This window comes from Plectropomus leopardus, chromosome 18, assembly GCF_026936395.1.
Source record: "Plectropomus leopardus strain MGB_pleo_1.0 chromosome 18, ASM2693639v1, whole genome shotgun sequence".
NCBI classification, from domain to species: domain Eukaryota; kingdom Metazoa; phylum Chordata; class Actinopteri; order Perciformes; family Serranidae; genus Plectropomus; species Plectropomus leopardus.
The window spans coordinates 31,265,001-31,289,100 of NC_142193.1; the positions used below are offsets into that span (position 1 = coordinate 31,265,001).

The 24,100-nt window shown below is 39.9% G+C and overlaps 2 protein-coding genes across 5 annotated transcripts in view; both read left to right on the plus strand.

The window, feature by feature from the left end:
* The window catches only part of tanc2a (tetratricopeptide repeat, ankyrin repeat and coiled-coil containing 2a), a 38,784-nt gene extending 27,833 nt beyond the window's left edge, over positions 1 to 10,951 (plus strand). For all 3 annotated transcript variants that reach the window (XM_088069300.1, XM_088069299.1, XM_088069301.1), the window contains 8 exons: positions 880 to 1,013; positions 1,585 to 1,708; positions 1,907 to 2,082; positions 2,723 to 2,855; positions 3,061 to 3,152; positions 3,732 to 3,866; positions 3,945 to 4,045; positions 4,437 to 10,951. In XM_088069300.1, coding sequence (XP_087925426.1) covers positions 880 to 1,013; positions 1,585 to 1,708; positions 1,907 to 2,082; positions 2,723 to 2,855; positions 3,061 to 3,152; positions 3,732 to 3,866; positions 3,945 to 4,045; positions 4,437 to 6,243 — 2,702 coding nt within the window. In that variant the 3' untranslated portion in view covers positions 6,244 to 10,951. The remainder of the gene's footprint in view (positions 1 to 879; positions 1,014 to 1,584; positions 1,709 to 1,906; positions 2,083 to 2,722; positions 2,856 to 3,060; positions 3,153 to 3,731; positions 3,867 to 3,944; positions 4,046 to 4,436) is intronic.
* Positions 10,952 to 11,436: 485 nt separating this feature from the next.
* Positions 11,437 to 19,403, plus strand: pex12 (peroxisomal biogenesis factor 12). Of its 2 annotated transcripts, none has more exons than XM_088069330.1 (4): positions 11,437 to 11,684; positions 13,620 to 13,747; positions 17,235 to 17,773; positions 18,757 to 19,403. In XM_088069330.1, exons 2-4 carry the CDS (start codon positions 13,625 to 13,627, stop codon positions 19,184 to 19,186), a joined length of 1,092 nt encoding a protein of 363 aa, XP_087925456.1. In that variant the 5' UTR covers positions 11,437 to 11,684; positions 13,620 to 13,624; the 3' UTR covers positions 19,187 to 19,403. The 2 variants fall into 2 exon arrangements, with proteins under 2 accessions (XP_087925456.1, XP_087925455.1); XM_088069329.1 differs by having other exon boundaries at positions 11,438 to 11,691.
* The last annotated feature ends 4,697 nt before the right edge of the window (positions 19,404 to 24,100 follow it).

The following is a 24,100-nucleotide window of genomic DNA, read 5'->3' on the forward strand; positions in this document are numbered from 1 at the left end:
CACACACACACACACACACACACTGTGTACAACATAAACACACTGCAGGAATACTACTCCTCGTTTGTACTGAGGAGTGTTTCTGCTCCTGCAGGAGGACTCAAATAAGTACAAGCACAAGAATCCTAATGTTAATCCAGGCTTCAAAGGGTTAACATGTAATTTTAAAGATGAAGATATGAAATAATCTACATGTTTAGTTCATAATTTAAGCTGAAATTATAAATGAAGCTCCATGTTGTTGCAGTCGTGCTGCATCACTGACCTCTAGTGGAGGAACTGAACTCTACAGTTCAGCAAAACCGCCTCAGGTTTCAGCTTCACTGCAGAATACTCAGCGCTGGAAGAAGTACTCAGTTATACTACTGTAGTAAAAGTAGAGATACCACAGTGCATAAATACTCTGTATTTATGTATCAGCATCGAAATATACTTCAAGTACCAGAAACCTCATCGTGCAGACTGGCCTGTGTCAGAATTATGTACTTTAAGTACTTGTGATGCTTTAATGTGTTAATTACTTGGATGTTGCAGCTGATGATCATCATTTTAATGATGTTATTTACTGCTGAGCAGTTTAATCTTGTCAGTTTAAAATTGTATTAATAGTCTAATTCTGCAAATAAATGTAGAGGAATAAAATGTACCATCTTTACCTCCAAAATGTAGTAGAGTACAAGTACAAAGTAGCATAAAATGGAAATACTTGAGTTGAGTAAAAGTTACTCAAAATTGGAAAAAGTGTAAGTTTTTTAAAATGTTTTGTTACATCTCTTGTGTGTCTGTGTGTGTATGTGTTTATGTGTGTGTGTGTTTGTGTGTGTTTGTTTGTGTGTGTGTGTGTGTGTGTGTGTGTGTGTATGTGTGTGTGTGTGTCAGCTCTGACGGCGGCTGCAGGAAGTGGTCGTCTGTCCGTCTGCAGGCTGCTGTTGGATCAGGGAGCTGCTGCTGAACAAAGCAACAGGCGAAGCGTCGCTCCGCTCTTCAGCGCTGTGAGACGAGGACACTGGCAGGTATACACACACACACACACACACACACACACACACAGAAAGCAAAAACAGACTTCAGAAGCTGCACGTGGAGGCGGCGTGTTTTAACAGCTGGAAAAAAAATCAGCAAGAAAGAACATTTTGACCCTTTGAAACCTGAGAAAATTGTCTTTATGTCTTTCAAAAATGGGAAGACAATGACGAGCGATTAAAGAAGAAATAGCCCAGAAATAGTAAAATAAGCAAACAAAAAAAAAGGAAAAAGACCTCAAGAAAGTGCAATATATATATATATATATATATATATACAATTCTGTAACATAATTTTGAATTTTTCTCTTATATTTTATATATTTTTAAATATTTTTGTTTATTATTTGTTAATCTTGCATTTCATTTTCTTGTCTGCTCCACATCATTGTAAATGAGGGCTCGTCCTCAAGGATTTTCAAATCTAAATAAAGATAAATAAACAAATAAATGAATAAATTTAAAGGAATTATAATTATAGTTTTCTGGACAGTTTTTTGAATAACTGTAATGATAATAATCCCTCCGAGTTTCAGAAGTGTGTGCTTGTGCCTCTCGTCAGGTGGTGGAGCTCTTACTGAGTCACGGCGTGGAGGTGAACGTGGTGGACCAGCAGGGTCGGACGGCTCTGATGACGGCAGCCTCAGAGGGTCATGTGACCGTCGCCCAGCTGCTGCTGGATCACGGTAACCACACGTGACGGTGATGCTACAACAACAGCGTTAACGTGCGCTCGGCTGTGTGGCGTGTTTTAAATTCTGAGCAGCTGATTCGTGATCATTTTAAACTTCGCTGCGATTTAACCGGCGTTTTTATTTCTGGTGTGAATGATTGTGACCTTTGACCTTTGACCCAGACGTTTCTCGGCCTCTCTGTGTCTGCAGGAGCCTCTCTGGACCAGACGGACAGGGAGGGGTTAACGGCACTGAGCTGGGCGTGTCTGAAGGGTCAGCTCCCGTTGGTCAGAGAGCTGGTGCAGAGAGGAGCCGCCACGTCGCACGCCGACCGCAGCGGACGCACGCCGCTCGACCTGGCCGCCTTCCGCGGCGACCCTGAAGTGGTGCGTTGAATAAATGTCGTATATAATATACACGAGCAGATGAGAATAAATAATGTTGTTGAAAACAGGTAGATTGCCAGTTAAAGAATAATGAATGTGTATGTGTTTATGTGTGAGTGTATGTATGTATTTTGTATACACACACACACACACACACACGCACACGTATCATTTATATGTTTAATTATTTCATGAATTGTTATGTTTTAAACTTTAGCACTCTTGCATGTAAGACGCTTTTAGTGGCATTTTATGTATGAAAGGTGCTAAACAAATAAAAAATAATTTCATTATTATTATTATTATTATTATTATTATATTACATGACATTACAACAAAAACAAACAGGAATAAAAATTAATAATTACAATAATAGTAATCAACTAAGGAAATAAAATAAATTTAAAAAAAAAATAATATTAATGATAATACAAAATATTATATATAATGTTAAAAATAAATTCACCACTCAATCAACCAACTGAAATTAGAAAATAAAAAAAGCCAATCCAGTCCAATTTTTAACCGTCTATTATCTAACTGCTGAATGTGTATTTGTTGCTGCTCTTCGTCTGAAGTCAGAAGTCTTTTTCGGTCTCCAGGAGACACTAAACGTCTGCGCTGTCTCCGTCTCCGTCAGGTGCAGCACCTGGTGGATCACGGAGCCTCGGTGGAGCACGTGGACTGCAGCGGGATGCGTCCTCTGGACCGGGCGGTCGGCTGCAGAAACACATCAGCGGTCATCGCTCTGCTCAAAAAGGGAGCCCAGATAGGTGCAAACATGACTCAGCTATTCTGCTCCCATGATTCATCGTGTTTGTATAATTAGAGATAACAGGAAGTAAGAGGACGTAAAAGACAGAAATGTCTCCGTCCAGAGTCAAAGGCTGCAGTTTGTTAGGACGAGTTTTATTCGTGTGCTGAATGTGTGTGTGTGCATGTGCATGTGTGTGTGTGTGTGTGTGTGTGTGTGTTTAGGACCAGCGACGTGGGCCATGGCGACCTCTAAACCCGACATCTTAATGGTTCTGCTCAGTAAACTGATCCAAGAGGGCGACAGACTGTACAAGGTAACACACACACACACACACACACACACACACACACATTACTGATGTTGATCTATCAGTCAGCTGATTCACAGAAAATTAATTGCAACTATATTGATGACATTTTTTTTTTAAATCTTCTTTTTCTTGTTCTAGTGTTTAGCTTTTGTGATATTTATTTATTTAATTTTTTATTTATTTTTTTTCTATTTCCTTGTACATTTTGGAGTTTTTGGGTGTTTATTTATTTTTTGGGGGGGGATTTGGTTTGGATTTGATTTGGGGATATTTATTTATTTTATGTTTTTATTTTCTTGTACTATTTTAAATTTTTGGGGTGTTTCTTTTTCTAAGATTGCTCTGCATCAGGTCCTTTCTTTTACACATTACTTATACACATTAATTATGTACTTGTACATAGTTAGCATTTTCAATGCAGGACTTGTGGAGTGTGGTTTTAGTACTTTTACTTAAGTAAAAGAAACTAAAAACAACATTTTTACTTTAAAAATTACCAAAAATTTTCAAGAAAATAAAATTGCCATATTTTTTGTCCTTAAATTCACAAAAAAACACCCAAAGTTTTGTGTGTGTTTGTAGCAAGGTAAGGTGAGGGAAGGCGCTCGCTCGTATCAGTCGGCTCTGCAGAAGTTTCCGGGTGACGAGCTGAAGACGTTCAGACAGCTGAGAGTGTGCGTGCTGCTCAACCTGTCCCGCTGCCACCGAAAGATGAACGTGAGCGACCTTTTACGAAACGAATCTCGTCTCTTGCGTCCTCGCGGACAGCAGTGAACTCTCTTTATCTGTTGGCAGGATTTTGGCCTTGCGGAGGAGTTTGCCACCAAGGCGCTGGAGCTGAAAGCCAAATCGTATGAAGCCTTTTACGCCCGAGCACGCGCCAAACGCGGACGCAGGTAACCATGGCAACATCATAACATGCGGTTTATGCAATAATCAAGTCGTCGCACGTAGGGCTGCGCAGTATGGCTCAAAAACTGTTACAGTCCTGTATTGCTTTATTGAACTTTTTTGACACAACCGTCTTCCATATTTTGTTGTTGTTCTTCCCTGCTTGCTGGTTTTCTTCTTTGGTGTTAAACGGCAGACTGAACGCTTGTAGGCGTTAATGCTGCTCCGCCATGTTCATAAGAATTGCAACGGCTCCCTTTAAATTAGTAAAAAATGCTTAAACATGTGGCCCAGTCTGGACCCGCAGACTCTCCCTGCATTCATTATTGCAGCACTCTCTTTATGCCATCCTCTGAAATCTTCTCTCCCTTCCTTTCTCTCTCCCTCTCCGTGCAGACAGTTCCACGCAGCCCTGGAGGACCTGATTGAGGCCAGCAGCCTGTGCCCCTCCAACCGGGAGATCCAGCGCCTGCTGTCCCGGGTCAAGGAGGAGTGTCGGCAGGTTGCACAACAACAGCAACAAGACTCTCCTCCTCCTTCGTCACATCGAGTTCATTCACAAAATGTGTCCATCAGCGAGGCCAGGTGCAGAGATTCTGGTTGTCTGCAGGTGCAGGACAGGGAGGGGCTTACTGAGGGGGAGGAGGAGGAGCAGAGGGAGGAGGGGAGCAGAGATGCTCCTCCTCACTCCTCCTTCCACCCTCCACCTGGGGTTCAAAGTCTCGACACTCATGGCCGCCCTGGGATGCCGTCATCTTCCTCTCTCTCTCCAACTCACCTGTATCGTCACCTCCCCAGCCCTGACCCCTCCTCTTCCTCCCCCTGTCACTCTGCGCCACCTCCTCCGTCCTCCTCCTATCACAATTTCAGCCCTCCTCCCTCCCCAATGCAGCAACAGCGACTCAGCCCGATGTCAGAAAACATGTCTGGAAACGGAGGTCTGCACCACCAGTCCATCTCAGCCCTCCACCACTCAGACCAGATCCAGGGAGGGCAACAGCACCACCTGTCCAATCAGAGATCCTTCCAGAAGCAGAACCCCGTACAAGGCCAGTGGCTCCAACCAGCCAAAGTCCAGGTTGTCAGAACCAGTCAGGCCACTTCCTCGGCCCACTCCAGCATGATTTCTGCATACTCCCAGTTTGGCCAACTGCCACAAGAACTGGCCGAACTGGGTGAAGGCCTCGGTCCGAGCCCCCTAGATATCAGCTCTAGCCTGCAGGCCCAGGCTGGTCTGAGCTCTGGAGCTTCATATCCACAAGATGATGTAGATGTGGACTTGGTTTGCCAGGCAAGACCTGCACTGGCCTACGGGAGAGAGGGAGGAGGGGAGAGGGTAGCGATAAGTCGATTTGGCCAGGCCCGTCAGTTTAGTCGCAACCAGTCCAAAGCAGCCCACTACCCCATGGAAGTTACTGAAGCGACAATGGGGCCTCCTGATAGCCTTCCACCGTTGCATGATTACCAATACCATTATCAGGGGGGACTACGCCGCCCGCTCAGTGCTCACCCAAAGTCCTCCCCCGCTCCTCCGCCCAGGCCTCTTGTTCACTCCCAGAGTATCAGCGTCCGTTTTTCCACCAGCAGCGGCAGCCTCGCCGGAGGGCAGCCCGGTAATCACGGCCCAGGCTTCAGGACCTCAGCCTCCGCCCAGCACATGGATTCAGATCCGGGCTCTGTGGGAGGGGGTTACCACGATGACCTTTTTCTGACCTCCTCTCTGGAGTCAGAAATAAGCATGGGAGGAGGTGGGACCTACCCCGGAGAGGCAGCCCGTTTATCAAGAAACACTCCGTTTATGGGCATTAGCGACAGGACGGCAAGGGTGCAGCAGCACTACCAACAACAAGCTCCGTCCAGCTCTGCGTCCTGTCTCAGCCCGTCTCGCTCCTGGGCCGTGTCTTCAGTGGACACGGTCGTCACCTCACCCAGTAAAACCCCCACCAATCAAGGAGGCTTTGGCCAGGTGTCCTCCATTGCCTACCATAACCGCAGCAACAACAATGCTCACAATGACAACCAACTTGACTACTATCGGGAAGGCTCGGTGCAAGTCGCCAGTCAGAATCCGTCCTACCTGGACGTGAAGCTGGCCCGAACACTGCCAGTGATCCACAGCTACTCAGACAGACCTAGCGACAGACCGACAGGCCCTACCTCTCCTGTCAAACCAAAACGACCCTTTGTAGAGTCCAATGTGTAGAGAAAGGTTCAACAATAAGTCAGAGATACTGAAGGACGGTTGATAAAGAGTAATTTAAAAGATATATTCACTAGAGCTGGGGAATTATTGAGGCCGGGCGATGCTCGAAATGAATGGATGACGTTCAGAGGGGCAAGGCACAATAAATGTTAAATGGGGGTAACAGCACATACCTTGGAGGTATTTATGATGTATGGTTTAATGCAAACATGAAAAGTGAGTGAAATTATGTGGGGAAAAAAGAAAACTTGAGTGAGATATTCAAATACTGCCGACATTTTCAGTTATGCACACCTGGCCAAAGGGTACATTAAGCGTCCCTGCTTGCCGGATTGTCATTTTCGGCAAGACAAGCACTAGCTGACTTTATGATCAGACACGATAGGGAAAGGGTATAGCAGAAGTTATACGTTCAATATGGAACATATTTCCTGTTACCGGTCAGGTCTGTCAGTTAACCAACCAGAGACAAATAAGGAAGGACAAAGGGAATGGAGCTGAAAAGTGAAGCCAATGCAGAAGTGCCAAAAACTGCAGTTCTCCTAATGTCCACTGGCTCCGAGAGCGAGTCAATCCCAGTAGACTCCCATGTTAAAATGTCCAATTTTACAGCAGAAATAACATGATTACAGCATGGTACAAAAAACAGTTTTAGTCTCCATAGCTAATTTCAACATTCACGAGAACTGTATTGGGGGGGGGGGGGATTACCTGTTTACTTTTTATTATTTTAGCTTAAAGTTACAAATAAATAAGGGCAGGGCTGCTTTGATTGATGGGCTGTCTGTGCAGCATCACCACAAGCTGTGATACCCCTTGAACGGTCCTGAACTGGTTCTGTCTATGATTTTTGGAACCTGGGTGCAATTTAGCCCATCAGTCTGACTGCACCAGTTTTGAATGGAGCTATTGCAATTGTGGCTGCATCATTAATGGTCCTGCTACCGTACGTAACAGACATGGAACTTCTGAATATTTGTCACTTGGCGTCTGATGTCAGCATGATTTGCACTTCCGGGCAAAGAAAACCTGCTTTTTTTGGGTTCTGGCTGGGAATCAACTTTTCGAGTCCTGGATCAGTTTATTTTTGGCCAAAAATCTCTAAGGTTCAAAAATAGGTGGTGGAACCAGAGCGAAACCATGCTGGTGGAAAAGGAGTCGGCTCCACCCTGTCTTTCAAATTTGGTCACTTGTGGCTCCAAAATGACCAAATGGACACTTTAAACTGGACTTCATGAACCAGTGGGAAAAGTCACAGGAGCTATGTCCGTTATTTTAAACAGTCTATGGGAAAGACAAGAGTGTTTGAACATGTGACAGATCCTGCCACTAAAAAGCACATTGAGGAGGATTGGGGGAAATCAGACATAAACATAAAAAAGAGAAAGCATCAGGTAGCACAAAAAAATCCTACCTTCTGGGTTCATCTCTGGCTTTAAGTACATTTCAGTACTGAATGCCCACACAGCACTGTTCTAGAGTTTTCCTGCCAAGCTCACCACTCTAGACTGTGAAATTTAGTCAGACAAGAGAGACTTAAATGCACCACTATCACCTTTGTCTGCTGCTAACGCCTTTAATGAAGGTTTTATTTTATTTTTAGTTTGAAGTGCTTACATGATTCAACTGGAAATCTGGATAAAGTCCCGACAGGATCCAGGCTCTAAAAACCAACTGGTCAGTGACCTGGTCCCAAGCCATAGTTTGAGAAACTAGTTTGATGCTGTCATTGAATAAGCACTGGCTTGCTGTATATAAAACAAAAATATTTATCTTTTTTAAGTTATATCTGTATTAAACTGTATGATATTGTTTCTCTTAAAACTGTATATTCCTTTTGGATCTGCCTTTATATGTTTGTTTTGAAGGTTTTTCACACAGCAGATAAACAAAAAGAGCAATGTCGGCGTTGCTCAGGTTTTGGTTAACTTTTTCCTGCCTGATGGCATCGATCTACAACGAACATCCTGTAAAAATGCCTTTGGTTGGATTGTTGTATTTTTTGCTTCAGGTAGTTATTCTTGTTTTTTGTATGAAGGTCTTTTGTATTGTGTATTGTAATATGTACTGTATGTCCTGAAGGTCCTAATTTATGCAACAAGGATCCTTACCGAGGACCTTTCACAGTCGATGCCATGGAAACTTAGTGCTTGCATGTCCCATGAACTGGTGATTGACTCCTTCTACTGTCAGTAACTTAATAAAAGACAATTGACCACTTGTTAAACCCCTCCCCCCAAAACAGTGATTGTCCAATCATAGTTTAGCGTACAAGGCACAGCAGAACCATGGATGTATTTAGAGATCTGGATACAGCATTGAATGTGGAGCCCCGTTCATTCCTATGAGAGTTGCTCAGGGGTGCACGAAGCCGTATAAATTACCTGGATGATCTGGTGATGATCAGCACTACTTCCGATCCGTGTGCCCATTGATTATGTGCACGAGAGTCTTACAGCAGCAAAGCGTGGCAGAGAGGCCAAACAGCTAACTTCCAGTTTGGCACTTGAATAGGAATGAAGTGATTTAATCTTGGGGCTCTTTTGGACTTTGCAAATGTCATCAGACCAAATGGATCACATCCTGATAGGGAAACAAGTCGTGAGGGTTGTGACGCTCAAAACATTGAATCCAAGGATTTAAAGACGTTACTTTCGTCATATAAGTCAATAGGAAAAAGTCTTTTTGGGGCCATAGGGCATCACGTGACGGAGTCAGGAGTTGTAATTCCACCGTTTGGCAACCACAAAAATAAAAATCAATGCCCGGTGTACTTCCTGTGGGCTTTAGCAGAACCTGTCAACTGATACTCGACATTTAAAGATCAAATGTGTAGGAATTAGACTGGCAGAAATAGAATGTAATATTCATAAATGTGTTTTCATTACTTTATAATCACCTGAAACTCCTCCTGTTTTTGTCACCTTAAAATGAGCTATTTATATCTACATATGGACCATGTCCTCTTTCATGGAGGTGCACTAGTGTAGTGGAGGGTATGTACAGGTATACAACACTTTTTCTGCAGATTTACAGTATACCCACCTATTAGCCAAAAAGTGATGGAATATATACAAGAGTATTGCCGTCTGAGAACTTCTGTTGGCTGATTTAATGAGCTGTAGCTTAAATGCCATAAAATGGCAAATAGGGCGGCTGTCAGAAAGAAATTTCTACTTTTAGAAGATTCTTGTTTTACTCGTTTCACTCTTACACTAAAAAGTCAAATTTAGTAGGAGTTAGTCATAGAGCTTATGTTAGTTTGATTAGCTAGCTAGCAACATGAAATCAGCCAGAAAAAGTTATTATTTCAGATGGTAAATGCAGCGGTTATCGGAACAGACATCTGCTTCTACTTGTATTTAATGCTACAATATTCTTGTTTTAAAATTATTTTGCTGCTCACACTAAAATGTCAGATGGAGTAACAACAGGGAGTTCTGGAGCTGTTAGCTCGATTAGCTTGTTTGCTGCAGCTCATAAAATTAGCTTGCAAAAGTTCTCATTTCACAAATAAAACAGTAGTTAGATAGAAATAAGAAACCTGCTTTAACTTATTTTATCTACTTTCACAAGATTCTTGTTTGAATTTGCTGGTCACACTGAAAAGTAAGATTTAGCCTGTGTTTTCATGGCGCTAATGTTAGCATGATTAGTTAGCTAGCTGCAGCTTATAAAAGCCAGATATCTCATTTCAGAAGGCAAATACAGCGGTTGTCAGATAAAAATACTTACTTTATTTTCATCTACTTTAACAAGATTCTCGTTTTTAAATATGTTGCCAGTCACATTTAACAGTCAAATTTAGATGTTTTAACTGAATCATGGAGCTAATGCTAGCGTATAGCTAGTTAGCTTAAAATCAGCCTTTTCTCATTTCAGATGGCAAATGCAGCGGTTGTTGGACAGAAATAAAAATCTGTCTTAAAAAAAGGGCGTATTGTTTAAAAAATGAGCAAAAGATTGAAGCGGTTAACGAGTCGCCGTCATCATTTTAAACTGCTGAGGCGGGGGGGGGTCAGCCAACCATCAGTTCAGACGGGAATCGAAGTGGGACTTTAATTGTTTTAAAATGTATTTTATGCACATGAATGCCTTTTTTGTTTTTGTTTTTTGACATTTCTTTCGTTATTTTTCTAAGAATACGCAGTTTTGTGTCAGAGTTGCTGATGACCTCTGACCTCTCTGTTTCGGAAAAGTCTCTGTGACCACTGCCCTTATATTTCCTTCTGCTCAGGAGCTTCAGCTGTGAGAACATGTGCCGACACTTAACTCTGGTCAGTTTGCGAGCCGCTCTGGTGTCTGATTCTGGCCGGTCACAGTGACGGACTTCATTATTAAGTTGATTCAAGACTAGTTTAAAAAGTAATGAAGCGTGGAAACATCTTGTCACGGTGCTTCAGAGTTGCTTTAATGAGCCGATGACAGCTGCTGTCTGTCAATAAAACAGCGTGTTTTGTTTCATGTAGGGTGAAACCCCGACCTGCTGAGGGGCCCCGGGCCTCGGGTTTGACACACAGTTAATGGAGCATAAGGGAACAGAGTGTGTTCCCTGTAAGAGGGTTTACTGTTTCACTGTGTAAGATAAGTTCATATTTAAAACCCAGGATGGTTACAAGAAGAACATCGTTATTAAAAATTGAAAACAACATGAATGTTTCAGCTCATGTGAACATTACAAAGAGGAATAAAGCTGAATCAAAGACAACGGTCGCTTGCTGTTTTGTTTCCATTGTTTAATATGGGGACTTATATTACATTTATATACATTTTAGAAATGCATCTTAAAGCTGCATTATTTATTATTCTGGACCAGCTGAACAAGCCGTTATACATATGTATCTTTATATATATGTATATATATATATATATATATGTATGTGTGTGTATATATATATATGTGTATGTATATATGTATGTGTGTGTGTGTGTATATATATATACACACACACACACACACACACACACACACACACACATATATATATATATGTGTGTGTGTGTATATATGTGTGTATATATACGTCTTTGTAATCCACTCATGAATCAATCTGTGAGTTTAGGAAAACTTATTAACTACTAACTAATTTATTTTTCATGTATTTATTTTTTTCCGGCCGCACAGAGCTGTGGTTCAGCCTCCGGCCGGCAGGGGCGGTGATGCAGCGCGTGATGCACCGTGAGGAAGCGGAAGTGGTTGCTGTTTTCCGGTTGTTTTGGTCAGTGCAGGTGAACGCACCGCGCGTGCAGCCGACAGGTGAAGACCAGAAGAGAAATGCGTGATTACAGTTTCTCTCTTTGCGGTGTTAATGTTCGGAGCTTCATGCGGTGTTTTTCAGTGACCGTGTGTCCGCGATGATAAAGAAACGCGAAGAAACGACCGGAAACACGGAGCTAACGGCAGCTAACAGCTAACTGCGGCTAACAGCTAACAGCTAACGGCTAACGGTGAGTTACTGTTGTTACTAAAATGAACGGTCTCTGTGTAACCAGCGGCTGACTTTGTTCTTTATTTTATCTTTTATCGGGATAAACTGCGGAGAAATACTTCTGTCAGAGAGCTAACAGCTAAACTTTGTATCTGCTTTACTTTAATGTTTAAATACTTCATTAAAAAACTCACTTTAAAATGATTAATGATATTTATTCCTTTAACGAGTTTCTAAAATGAGGATTTAACATCGAGAAAAATAATTCTGTGTTTTGTGATTCCGAAACTGAAACTTTAGAGCATCTGTTTTGTATTTGTGATCTTTGAGATCTTTTTGGGGATATTTCAAAACTGGATTTCTGAAAAGGAAATTTGGTGTTTTAATGGAGAACAAAAAAAGGGAAAATATGTATAATACTGTATTTATTTTGGCCAAACAATATATTCACAGATGTCGATTTATTAAAATCAGACCAGTGTTTCTCGCTTTTATGAATGAGTTTATGAATTAAAAAAACACAGAAATGAATCAGAAGTAAACCAGCTTTGCACATAAATCATTTATTTCTTTTGATTCTTGTGTTTTTTGTTGCTGTTGTTTATTTTCTGAAATGATGTTTAGTCTGTATTTTTACTTGATGTAACTATTCATGAATGTAAAAGCCGTTTTGTTTACAAATTAAGTTTAAAAAAACCCCAAAAACCTCATTAATTCACCTCGACAACCCGACATGTCTTTAACCCCTTAGAGCCTGCGTTAATATCACACACACGCCTATCTCTCTGCACACTAAATGCGCTTTTCAAAATCAAGCTATAAAAAATATTTTGCATTAATATTGAGTTAATTTTTAAACTAATGTTAGACCTAATCATGAAAATTATGTATTCATTAATTTTCAGAATTTTAGCACCTTAAATTTCAGGTTTTTGACATGATGTCACTATGTTTTTAAGATGAAAAATAGAAGAATTAATGTCAATATACTACATGCTAAGTAAGGTTTTCTGTTTTTCTTTTTTTTATTTACAATATATTATACTATGACTTTAAAATTAAATTCAACAGCATACTTTCCTGTGACCTTTCTTTAAAACATTTTTTATGACATATACTGTGACTTTTAAATTAAATTTTACAACATACTATACTATGACTTATAATGCAAAATTTTCTTGACATACTCTACTATGCATATTTTTTTCTAGGTATTTTCAATGTACTGTTTTTTTTGGCTTTTTATGTGAGATCTGTGTGACTTTCTTTACTATGACCTTTTATACAATTTTTTTATTTGATTTGATTTTGATTTATTTTGAACACGTGAAAGGGAAATCAAATACTGCACAAAAACAGGCCGACAAAAAACAAAGTAATTACAAACTATGAAAAACATAAAGCAAAAGAAATGATTAAATGCAAAATGACTCACTTCACATATTTGAAAAGGACTGAGGAGAAGTGAACACGTATTCACGCCCACCTCTTCCCCAAAAGTCTTTGAGTTTTGAATAACTAGCTTCCTTATTCATTTAAAGCTTTACTGTAAGTAATCAAATATACCCACAAACTAAAATTAAATTATTATCATTGTTTACAGAAAAAAATAGAAGAATAAAGCAGGCAGAGAATAAGAAAACGGCGTCCCCTGTAACTCTCAGTGCCCCTCTTCATCCCCGTACCTCCTGAAAATGTTGTTTTATACAGAATTTTGAACTGAATTTTAAACTTTATGAGTTTGCTACGACTTCTATATTTTTGAAACATACTATACCGTGACTGTCGATCCCTGCGCGCTCTCCTGTTCCTCCATCACGAGCTACGACTACAATCACAATTCTGGAAATTAGTTTATATTGGAGAAACTCCCGTGTTTGTGTCTGAATACCTGAGAGACACAAAACCGCGTTTCACTGTTTGTTCACTCGTGTGTCGGTTCTGCAGCGGCCATGGCGGAGGCCGGAGCCCACCTGACCTCCTCCGCTGTCCGCGAGCAGCCGTCCGTCTTCGAGGTCCTGGCTCAGGAGTCTCTGATGGAGGCCGTCAGACCGGCGCTGAGACACGCCGTCAAGGTGAGCACGCGCCTCAAACACTATAAACCCCGCCCATCTTTCACTTTTCTTTTCTTGGACGTTTTATCGTGTGAAGAGCTCTGTGTGTTCGGGGTCGGCAGATTATCGGCGTGGCTGATGGATGAGCGGTGAAGAGATGACGTATTTTTGTAGGAAGTTAGCATCGAACAGGTTCCCTCGTCAAAAACTTTCTGGGATTTTTGATTGTCGGCCGAAATAAGCTCTGTGACGAACACAAGTTTCTGAAACTTACTGGTTTTATCCAGCACGAAAATCCTCACAGATGAACTCCAAAAAGGTTATAAACCAGCTACGTCGAGGTCACATGACGTAAACGTCACCTCCCCGAATTTTCAACTTCACTGTAGAAACACGTTAAAAAACGATCGAAGAAGATTATAAACAGATAAATCGAAAAGTTCCAGCGCGACTGTAAAGCTGTAAAGGCGGCGAACGAGTTTAATGAGTTATTTACTTATTTAAGGCGTTTGACCCAAAACCCGTTTAAAACCCGGAGACTTTGAGACGAGGGAACCAGAAGTGCAGAAATGCTAACGGACTTCGTTTTAGGACTCGTTACTTCACCGCTCTGTTTGGCATTTTGCAGATCATCTGCATCAGTATTTTCTTTTAATGATGGCTGATAAAATAAATTAAAAAGTGCAAACAAAGTGTCGACGTGGGAGGAAGTTTCACTCTGTAAAACCTCAGGGAGCTATTTTCATTTATTCATTTTTAATTTAAGTTTTCACTTTACGGAAAAAAAGTTGCAGGAAGTTGGCCAAGTCTGCGAACACAAACAAGGAATTCGACTTCAGTTAGCTTCGCTCTCAATGCACGGGAAATTAAAAATGAAATATAGAAGCAAAATAAAATAAAAAATAAATGAAAATTAAAACAGATAAAAACAGAAAAATCTTTACAGTGATGCTGACGTTTTGATAAAACATTTGCAGCAAAAGCATTCAAAGTTTTTGCGTCTAAATTTTTTATATTCCGAATTCTAGATTTTGACAGAAAGATTTTCGTTTTTACAGTAAATGTATATCGGTTCCAAATATTGGTTATCAGTCTCATTAACTACTAATAATCAATAATATTTGCCGGGAAAATAAGATTTGTTTGAGTCCGTGTTGTCGTAACACGGATGGTGTGATGTGATTCTGGTCTTTGGTCTCTGCTGAAGTTCTGAGTCCACATGTGACTTCATAAAAACACTCAGCCGCACTTTAACCAGCCAAAGAGTGACGTGACTCCTGGACACAGATAGAAGCGACTCGCTGTTCGCAGGAACGTCAGCAGCTGTCAAAAGTCTGCGCTGAAAAACAAACGCGCCATCTGTAGACTCGCACAGACACGAGGTGATCCCAGGGTTCAATTAAAGCGTGTTTTTATATTTCTGCCTCGACTGCTGCTCGACTCTGAAGGCAGAGCGGGCAGAACGAAGAGAAAGGAAAAGAAAACTGAACGCGATTAACGTTGCTTTGTTTTCTATGAGCAGAACTGTGTATGAATCAAAACACCCAAAAAATTCAGAAGAAAAGGGCTCTTAGACTGAAGTCAATATTTAATGTAGGGCTGCAACTAACGATTATTTTTCGATTAATCGATTTAAAAAATAAATAAATACATAAGAATAAAATAAGCATTTTTGTTGACTGTACACATCACTTTGTTCAAAAACCGATTTTGATTGACAACAGTGCAAAAAGTGCAAAACATCCCTGAGCTGACAAAATAATATTAGACTAGAAATAATAAATAACTACAAAATCAAATCTGAAAACATTTCAGAAACTAAATGTTGACAGTTTCTACAACATACCGTCACGTTTCCTCACTTTAAAGCTGAACATACGTTCTTTTGTCAAGACTTCCCTGCCGCTGAGCTCTCCTCCTCCTCACTTTCACTTTCGTTTTAGATGCTGCATCATAACCGGATGTCGTAAATCTTTGAGCTGAAATCATTTCTATGTGGATTATGTTCTGATTTTGCACCGATATGACTGCAAAAGTACTGTGAAGGCTGCATATCATGATGTTTTGGGGCGTTTTTTAAAATTTCTATGCTATGGCATGTCTCGGCACGCTATTTAAAGAGGTTTAAAGCTGTTTTCAGCTGTTTTTGGGACATGTCATTTTTGGACAATTTTCCACACTATAGCCTTGCTTTTTGGGTCATTTTTTGGACATGCCCTATGTTTTTGGCTTTTTTTTTTTTAATTTGAATTTCTATGCTATGATGTGTCTTGGCACACTATTTAAAGAGGTTTAAAGCAGTTTTCAGGGTTTTCTTGGACATGTCATTTTTCAACATTTTTGCCATATTTGCACGTTGCTTTTTGCCTCATTTTTCCGACATGCCCCATTGTGATGTTTTTGATTCAAATTTCTATGCTGTGGCGTGTCTCAGCACGGTATTTAAAGAGGTTTTAAGCTGTTTTCAGCTGTTTTTGGGACATGTCATTTTTTGACAAATCTCCACACTATACTAGCCAATATGCAACAACTTTTATTTAGCAATTCACTTATTTAACATTGCACATAAATAAAAATAAAATAAACATCAGTCCTGTATATGTGCTCAGCATCAATCTTCACAGACCATTCAAATAAAGAATAGAAAAATAAAATACACCGTATGGTCTTTGCTAGATTCTGACCGATTTATCGGCCGTCATTAGACTTTCACAGACATATTGAAGCATATCCACATATATTTATTTTGATATATGCCAAAAATAAATTTCATTCCTTCTTCAACCACATTTGAGAAAAATGACAAATAAATCCACCTTATACCTTTGGTGGTTCAGCAGCTGACTGATACTGAATAGTACTGATGTTTATTTGGCTGTTTATTTTATTGTATTTCTTCTTTATTTAAATGGTCAGTAAAGACTGATGAAGGTAAACTTTCATGTATTTTATATACATTACACGTTAATTAAGAAAACAATTTTTGCTTTAATTTTGATGATTATAGCTCATGAAAATCAGAAATCCAGTCTCTCAAATTGTTACAATATTTCCTAAGATCATTTAAAAAATTACATGTTTTGCATTTTGCATTTTCCGGATAGTTTTTTTCCTAGCAGTGGGCCATAATTATAAAAATTAAAATGGAGAAATCCTTCAAACATTTTAATTAATGTAACAAGTCTAGAATATATGAAATAGTCACCTTCTTAAATAACTGATGGAAAATATTAAACTTTTTCACAATATTCACACTTTTCATATATATATATATATATATATATATATATATATATATATATATATATATATATATATATATATATATATATATATATCCTTTTTTGCACTAAATAATTTTCATGTCACGTTAAGGAATCGATAAGCAGTACAGACATTTATTTATTTCTCCTGGGTATGTGGTACTTGGCATTAAGTACTTGGGACTGGGTTTGGTCCCCTGCCGTAGCCTCGGGTCTAACCCCCCCTCTGTCGGTTACTTCCTCAGGTCCTGGCCGAGTCCAACCCGTCCCGTTTTGGCTTCCTGTGGCGGCGCTTTGATGAGCTCTACCTGCTGCTGGACCTCCTCCTCCAAAACCACTTCCTGTCTCACTGCAGCGCCTCCTTCTCTGAGAACTTTTACGGCCTAAAGAGAGTTTCGTGGAGGCGAGGACTCGGTCCCGGTCACCTGGGGCTGGACGTACGCTCCCACTGGCGCTCTCTTCTTCTTCTGTGCCTGGTGCCGTACCTGCGGGCCAAACTGGAGGCCTCGCTGGCGCGGCAGAGGGACGAGGAGGACTTCTCCATCCGGCTGGCGCAGAGCAGGAGGCAGAGGTTGTACCGGGCGGCCGTGGCGGCGTACCCGTACGTCAGCTCGGCCTGGCAGACCTGGATCTTCTGCCAGCAGCTGCTCTTTATCTTCGGAGTCGCCAAGACCCATAATCCCCTGCTGTGGCTGGCCCGGGTCAAACTGGCTCGACTTAACGTTCAAGATATCAGAGACATGGAGCAGAAGACGAGCGCGAGCGGACGTCCAGCGGAGGGGAGGTACGAGCGTGTGTGTGTGTGTGTGTGTGCGCGTGTGCGCGTGTGTGTGTGCGTGTGTGTGTGTGTGCGTGCGTGCGCGTGTGTGTGTGCGCGCGTGCGCGCGTGTGTGTGTGCGTGCATGCGTGTGTGCGCGTGTGTGTGCGTGTGTGTGTGCGCGTGTGTGTGCGCGTGTGTGTGCGTGTGTGTGTGCGTGTGTTTTTTCCCAAACGTACAGCAGTTTTCTTAAAAGGAAGTATTTGTAATAGTCCACATGAATAGACGGTTTGTTTATTATTTGTCTGAAAGGATCCCCGTTCGTTGCTATCAGGTCAGTTCATTTACAAAATCCGCCTCATGGAAACAAATCAGTTGAAAAAAAACGTTTAGCGCAAAAAAAGTTTTTACCCTCACGTGAGGTGGTTTTCAGGCGTTTCAAAAAGCCATATTTCGCAAAACTGCAGAACTGAAACACTTTTTGCTTTTATGGCTTTATGATGTGTAACGGCGGGCGGCGGTGATGCGACTTTATGAACACCAACCGCCATTAAACCCAAAGAAGAAGAAAAAGTCCAACTGTCACATGACACTCTACGAAACATGGCGTGGTGTGTGCGTTCAGAGGAAGAGACCGAGATCTTCTTCACTCTCATACAAGACCAAGAAATTATGGCGACATTAGATAAAATTAAAGCTGCTAATGTTTTGGACATCCACCGCCATGGTTACTGTAACGTTATGAGATAACATAACGAGAAGTTGTTTAACATCCGGAGAGAAGTCGCTAACATCAGTCGAAGGAAACGCGGTCGTATCACAATTTTGTTCTATCGAAATTTAGAAAACATCGTTAAAGTTTTGTGCAAATCTGTCATGTAAACCCAGCGATTAGTCGGCTCAAATTATTATTTTTTTGACTAAACTTCTTTCCTGCGGCACTCTAGAGGCTGCAGTGACTCATACAGCACCTTAAATCCACCCACAATGCATTGCTCTTGTGTTTGCAGTGTGGTGCAGAGAGCGTGGTGGCTGATGTCACAGGCAGCGCGAGGCGTTGCCGTGTCCCTTTCCACCTCGTTGTCGTTGGGTGTCTTCTTCCTGCAGTTCCTGGAGTGGTGGTACTCCTCAGACAACCAGAGCGCCGTGAAAGCCCTCACCTCGCTGCCGGCTCCCCCGCCGCCCCTCCACCTGCAGCGAGACCACAGCGGGCAGGACTCTCCAGCCAATCGCGGCAAAGAAACTCGGCCCGGTTCCGACAGCAGGAACTGTCCGCTGTGCCAGAGGCTTCGTACGAACGCCACGGTGTTGGCCACTTCTGGCTTCGTCTTCTGTTACCGCTGCATCTACATGTATGTGAAGTCCAACCGCCGCTGCCCAGTTACCGGCTATCCCACGGAGCCGCAGCACCTCATTAAGATCTACTCTCCGGAGAGTTAGACCACGAAACCGAACCACAAACTGTCAGAAAGACAGAAAGATCTTATTTTTGCACAACTCATCACATGGTGCTCATCTTTTATATATATTGAGCTCTCCATGGACCTGAAAGTTTTACATTAATCTCTCAGCTCACATGAACTTTAATTTTTGTAATTGCTTTGTAAAACTGTTTCCTCAGAGATATTAAAACAAATAACATTTTTTAAAACTGCAATGACCTAACAGTTGTCTTCTCTTAATGTTAGTGGCAAAAAATTCTCAGCAGCAGCTGGAGGGACAGAGTTTGATCCCTCCGAAAGTAACAAACCTGACTGCTTATTGGCTTGATCCAGAATTTGACTGTGGGCATTTAACTTTAGATAAAAAAATGAATGAAATGAGATTGCAACTAATTATTATTTTGATTATTGATTCATGATTTAATTATTATCTCAGTTAATTTTTGACCATAAATGACAAAGTAGTTAAAAAGTCACACAAAAAACTTAACATAAAAAAAGTGGAACAGATTGACATGAAATGTCCTAAAAACAGCTGAAAACCACAGAAAATAGTGACAAATGTCAAATATTTGACATGTTCCAAAAACAGCTGAAAACATTATGCGATAGTGTGCTGAAACACGGCATAGCATAGAATGTTGCAGGAAAGTCCAAAAACACCATAATATACCATGTTGAGAAAATTACAGAAAAGGCGACTATAGTATGGCGAAAATGTCAAAATTTGACATATCCAATAAACGGCTGAAAACCACTCAGAATAGCATGTAGAGGCATGTTATAGTATACAGTGTTGAAAAACATCCAAAAACAGCCCCCAAACCACTAAAATAGTATGTTGAAAAAATGAACAAAATAGCAAGGTTATAGTAAGGCGAAAATGTGAAAATTTGACACGTCCAAAAAAAGCTGAAAACCACTTAGGAAAGCACGTAGAGGCATGTTAGGTTATACAGTGTTGAAAACACATCCAAAAACTGCCCAGAAACAAATAAAATAGTATGTTGAATAAGTGAAAATCTCAAAATTTCACGTCTAAAAAACAGCTGAAAACACCTCAAAACAGCATAAAATAGCTTACTTTGACACGCTATAGCAAAGAAACTTGCAAAAACCGCTAAAAATGCAAAGAAATAGCATGTTGGAAAAATGGCCAAACCAGCGAGGCTATAGTATGGAAAAATGTCAAAATATGACATGTCCCAAAAACAGCTGAAAACACCTCAAAACAGCATGAAATATCTAACTTTTACAGGCGATAGCAAAGAAACTTGCAAAAACCGCTAAAAATGCAATGAAATAGCATGTTGGAAAAATGGAAGAAACAGCAAGGCTATAGTTTGGAAAAATGTCAAAATATGACATGTCTCAAAAACAGCTAAAAACACCTCAAAACAGCATAAAATAGTTTACTTTGACACGCCATAGCAAAGAAACTTGCAAAAAACGCTAAAAACGCAATGAAATAGCATGTTGGAAAAATGACCAAAACAGCAAGGCTATAGTATGGAAAAATGTCAAAATATGACATGTCCCAAACACAGCTTAAAACACCGTAAAACAGCATAAAATAGCTTACTTTTACACGCGATAGTAAAGAAACTTGCAAAAAAACGCTAAAAATGCAATGAAATAGCACGTTGAAAAAATGTCAGAAACAGCAAGGCTATAGTATGGAAAAATGTCAAAATATGACATGTCCCAAAAACAGCTAAAAACACCTCAAAACAGCGTAAAATAGCTTACTTTGACACGCTATAGCAACGAAACTTGCAAAAAAACCGCTAAAAACGCAAAGAAATAGCATGTTGGAAAAATAGCAGAAACAGCAAGGCTATAGTATGGAAAAATGTCAAAATATGACATGTCCCAAAAACAGCTAAAAACACCTCAAAACAGCATAAAATAATTTACTTTGACGCGCCATAGCAAAGAAACTAGCAGAAAACGCTAAAAACGCAATGAAATAGCATGTTGGAAAAATGACCAAAACAGCAAGGCTATAGTATGGAAAAATGTCAAAATATGACATGTCCCAAAAACAGCTAAAAACACCTCAAAACAGCGTAAAATAGCTTACTTTGACACGCCATAGCAAAGAAACTAGCAGAAAACGCTAAAAACGCAATGAAATAGCATGTTGGAAAAATGACCAAAACAGCAAGGCTATAGTATGGAAAAATGTCAAAATATGACATGTCCCAAAAACAGCTAAAAACACCTCAAAACAGCGTAAAATAGCTTAGCTTAACACGCTATAGCAAAGAAACTTGCAAAAAACGCTAAAAACGCAAAGAAATAACATGTTGGAAAAATGGAAGAAACAGCAAGGCTATAGTATGGAAAAATGTCCAAATGTGACATGTCCCAAAAACAGCTTAAAACACCGCAAAACAGTATAAAATAGCTAACTATTACACGCGATAGCAAAGAAACTTGCAAAAACCGCTAAAAACGCAATGAAATAGCATGTTGGAAAAATGACCAAAAAAGCAAGGCTATAGTATGGAAAAATGTCCAAATGTGACATGTCCCAAAAACAGCTTAAAACACCGCAAAACAGTATAAAATAGCTTAGCTTAACACGCTATAGCAAAGAAACTTGCAAAAACAAGCTAAAAATGCAATGAAATAGCATGTTGGAAAAATGGAAAAAAAAGCAAGGCTATAGTATGGAAAAATGTCAAAATATGACATGTCCCAAAAACAGCTAAAAACACCTCAAAACAGCGTAAAATAGCTTAGCTTAACACGCGATAGCAAAGAAACTTGCAAAAACCGCTAAAAACGCAATGAAATAGCATGTTGGAAAAATGGAAAAAAAAGCAAGGCTATAGTATGGAAAAATGTCAAAATATGACATGTCCCAAAAACAGCTAAAAACACCTCAAAGCAGCCTAAAATAGCTTAGCTTAACACGCTATAGCAAAGAAACTTGCAAAAACCGCTAAAAACGCAATGAAATAGCACGTTGGAAAAATGACCAAAACAGCAAGGCTATAGTATGGAAAAATGTCAAAATATGACATGTCCCAAAAACAGCTAAAAACACCTCAAAACAGCGTAAAATAGCTTAGCTTAACACGCTATAGCAAAGAAACTTGCAAAAAACGCTAAAAACGCAAAGAAATAACATGTTGGAAAAATGGAAGAAACAGCAAGGCTATAGTATGGAAAAATGTCAAAATATGACATGTCCCAAAAACAGCTAAAAACACCTCAAAACAGCGTAAAATAGCTTAGCTTAACACGCTATAGCAAAGAAACTTGCAAAAAACGCTAAAAACGCAAAGAAATAGCATGTTGGAAAAATGGAAAAAAAAGCAAGGCTATAGTATGGAAAAATGTCAAAATATGACATGTCCCAAAAACAGCTAAAAACACCTCAAAACAGCATAAAATAGCTTACTTTTACACGCTATAGCAAAGAAACTTGCAAAAAACGCTAAAAACGCAATGAAATAGCATGTTGGAAAAATGGAAAAAAAGCAAGGCTATAGTATGGAAAAATGTCAAAATATGACATGTCCCAAAAACAGCTAAAAACACCTCAAAACAGCATAAAATAGCTAACTATTACACGCGATAGCAAAGAAACTTGCAAAAACCGCTAAAAACGCAATGAAATAGCATGTTGGAAAAATGGAAAAAAAAGCAAGGCTATAGTATGGAAAAATGTCAAAATATGACATGTCCCAAAAACAGCTAAAAACACCTCAAAACAGCGTAAAATAGCTTAGCTTAACACGCTATAGCAAAGAAACTTGCAAAAAACGCTAAAAACGCAAAGAAATAACATGTTGGAAAAATGGAAGAAACAGCAAGGCTATAGTATGGAAAAATGTCCAAATGTGACATGTCCCAAAAACAGCTTAAAACACCTCAAAACAGTATAAAATAGCTAACTATTACACGCGATAGCAAAGAAACTTGCAAAAAACGCTAAAAACGCAAAGAAATAACATGTTGGAAAAATGGAAGAAACAGCAAGGCTATAGTATGGAAAAATGTCAAAATATGACATGTCCCAAAAACAGCTAAAAACACCTCAAAACAGCGTAAAATAGCTTAGCTTAACACGCTATAGCAAAGAAACTTGCAAAAACCGCTAAAAACGCAATGAAATAGCATGTTGGAAAAATGGAAAAAAAAGCAAGGCTATAGTATGGAAAAATGTCAAAATATGACATGTCCCAAAAACAGCTAAAAACACCTCAAAACAGCATAAAATAGCTTACTTTTACACACGATAGCAAAGAAACTTGCAAAAACCGCCAAAAACGCAAAGAAATAGCATGTTGGAAAAATAGCAGAAACAGCAAGGCTATAGTATGGAAAAATGTCAAAATATGACATGTCCCAAAAACAGCTAAAAACACCTCAAAACAGCGTAAAATAGCTTAGCTTAACACGCTATAGCAAAGAAACTTGCAAAACTGCTAAAAACGCAATGAAATAGCATGTTGGAAAAATGACCAAAACAGCAAGGCTATAGTATGGAAAAATGTCAAAATATGACATGTCCCAAAAACAGCTAAAAACACCTCAAAACAGCATAAAATAGCTTACTTTTACACACGATAGCAAAGAAACTTGCAAAAAACGCCAAAAACGCAAAGAAATAGCATGTTGGAAAAATAGCAGAAACAGCAAGGCTATAGTATGGAAAAATGTCAAAATATGACATGTCCCAAAAACAGCTTAAAACACCGCAAAACAGTATAAAATAGCTAACTATTACACGCGATAGCAAAGAAACTTGCAAAAACCGCTAAAAACGCAATGAAATAGCACGTTGGAAAAATGACCAAAACAGCAAGGCTATAGTATGGAAAAATGTCAAAATATGACATGTCCCAAAAACAGCTTAAAACACCGCAAAACAGTATAAAATAGCTAACTATTACAC

Excerpts from the sequence above, each read along its gene's own strand:
- pex12 (XM_088069330.1), top strand. The coding sequence starts at position 13,625 with ATGGCGGAGGCCGGAGCCCACCTGACCTCCTCCGCTGTCCGCGAGCAG. Across the intron at positions 13,748-17,234 it reads CGCTGAGACACGCCGTCAAG|GTCCTGGCCGAGTCCAACCC; the intron begins GTGAGCACGCGC and ends TTACTTCCTCAG. Across the intron at positions 17,774-18,756 it reads GGACGTCCAGCGGAGGGGAG|TGTGGTGCAGAGAGCGTGGT; the intron begins GTACGAGCGTGT and ends TTGTGTTTGCAG.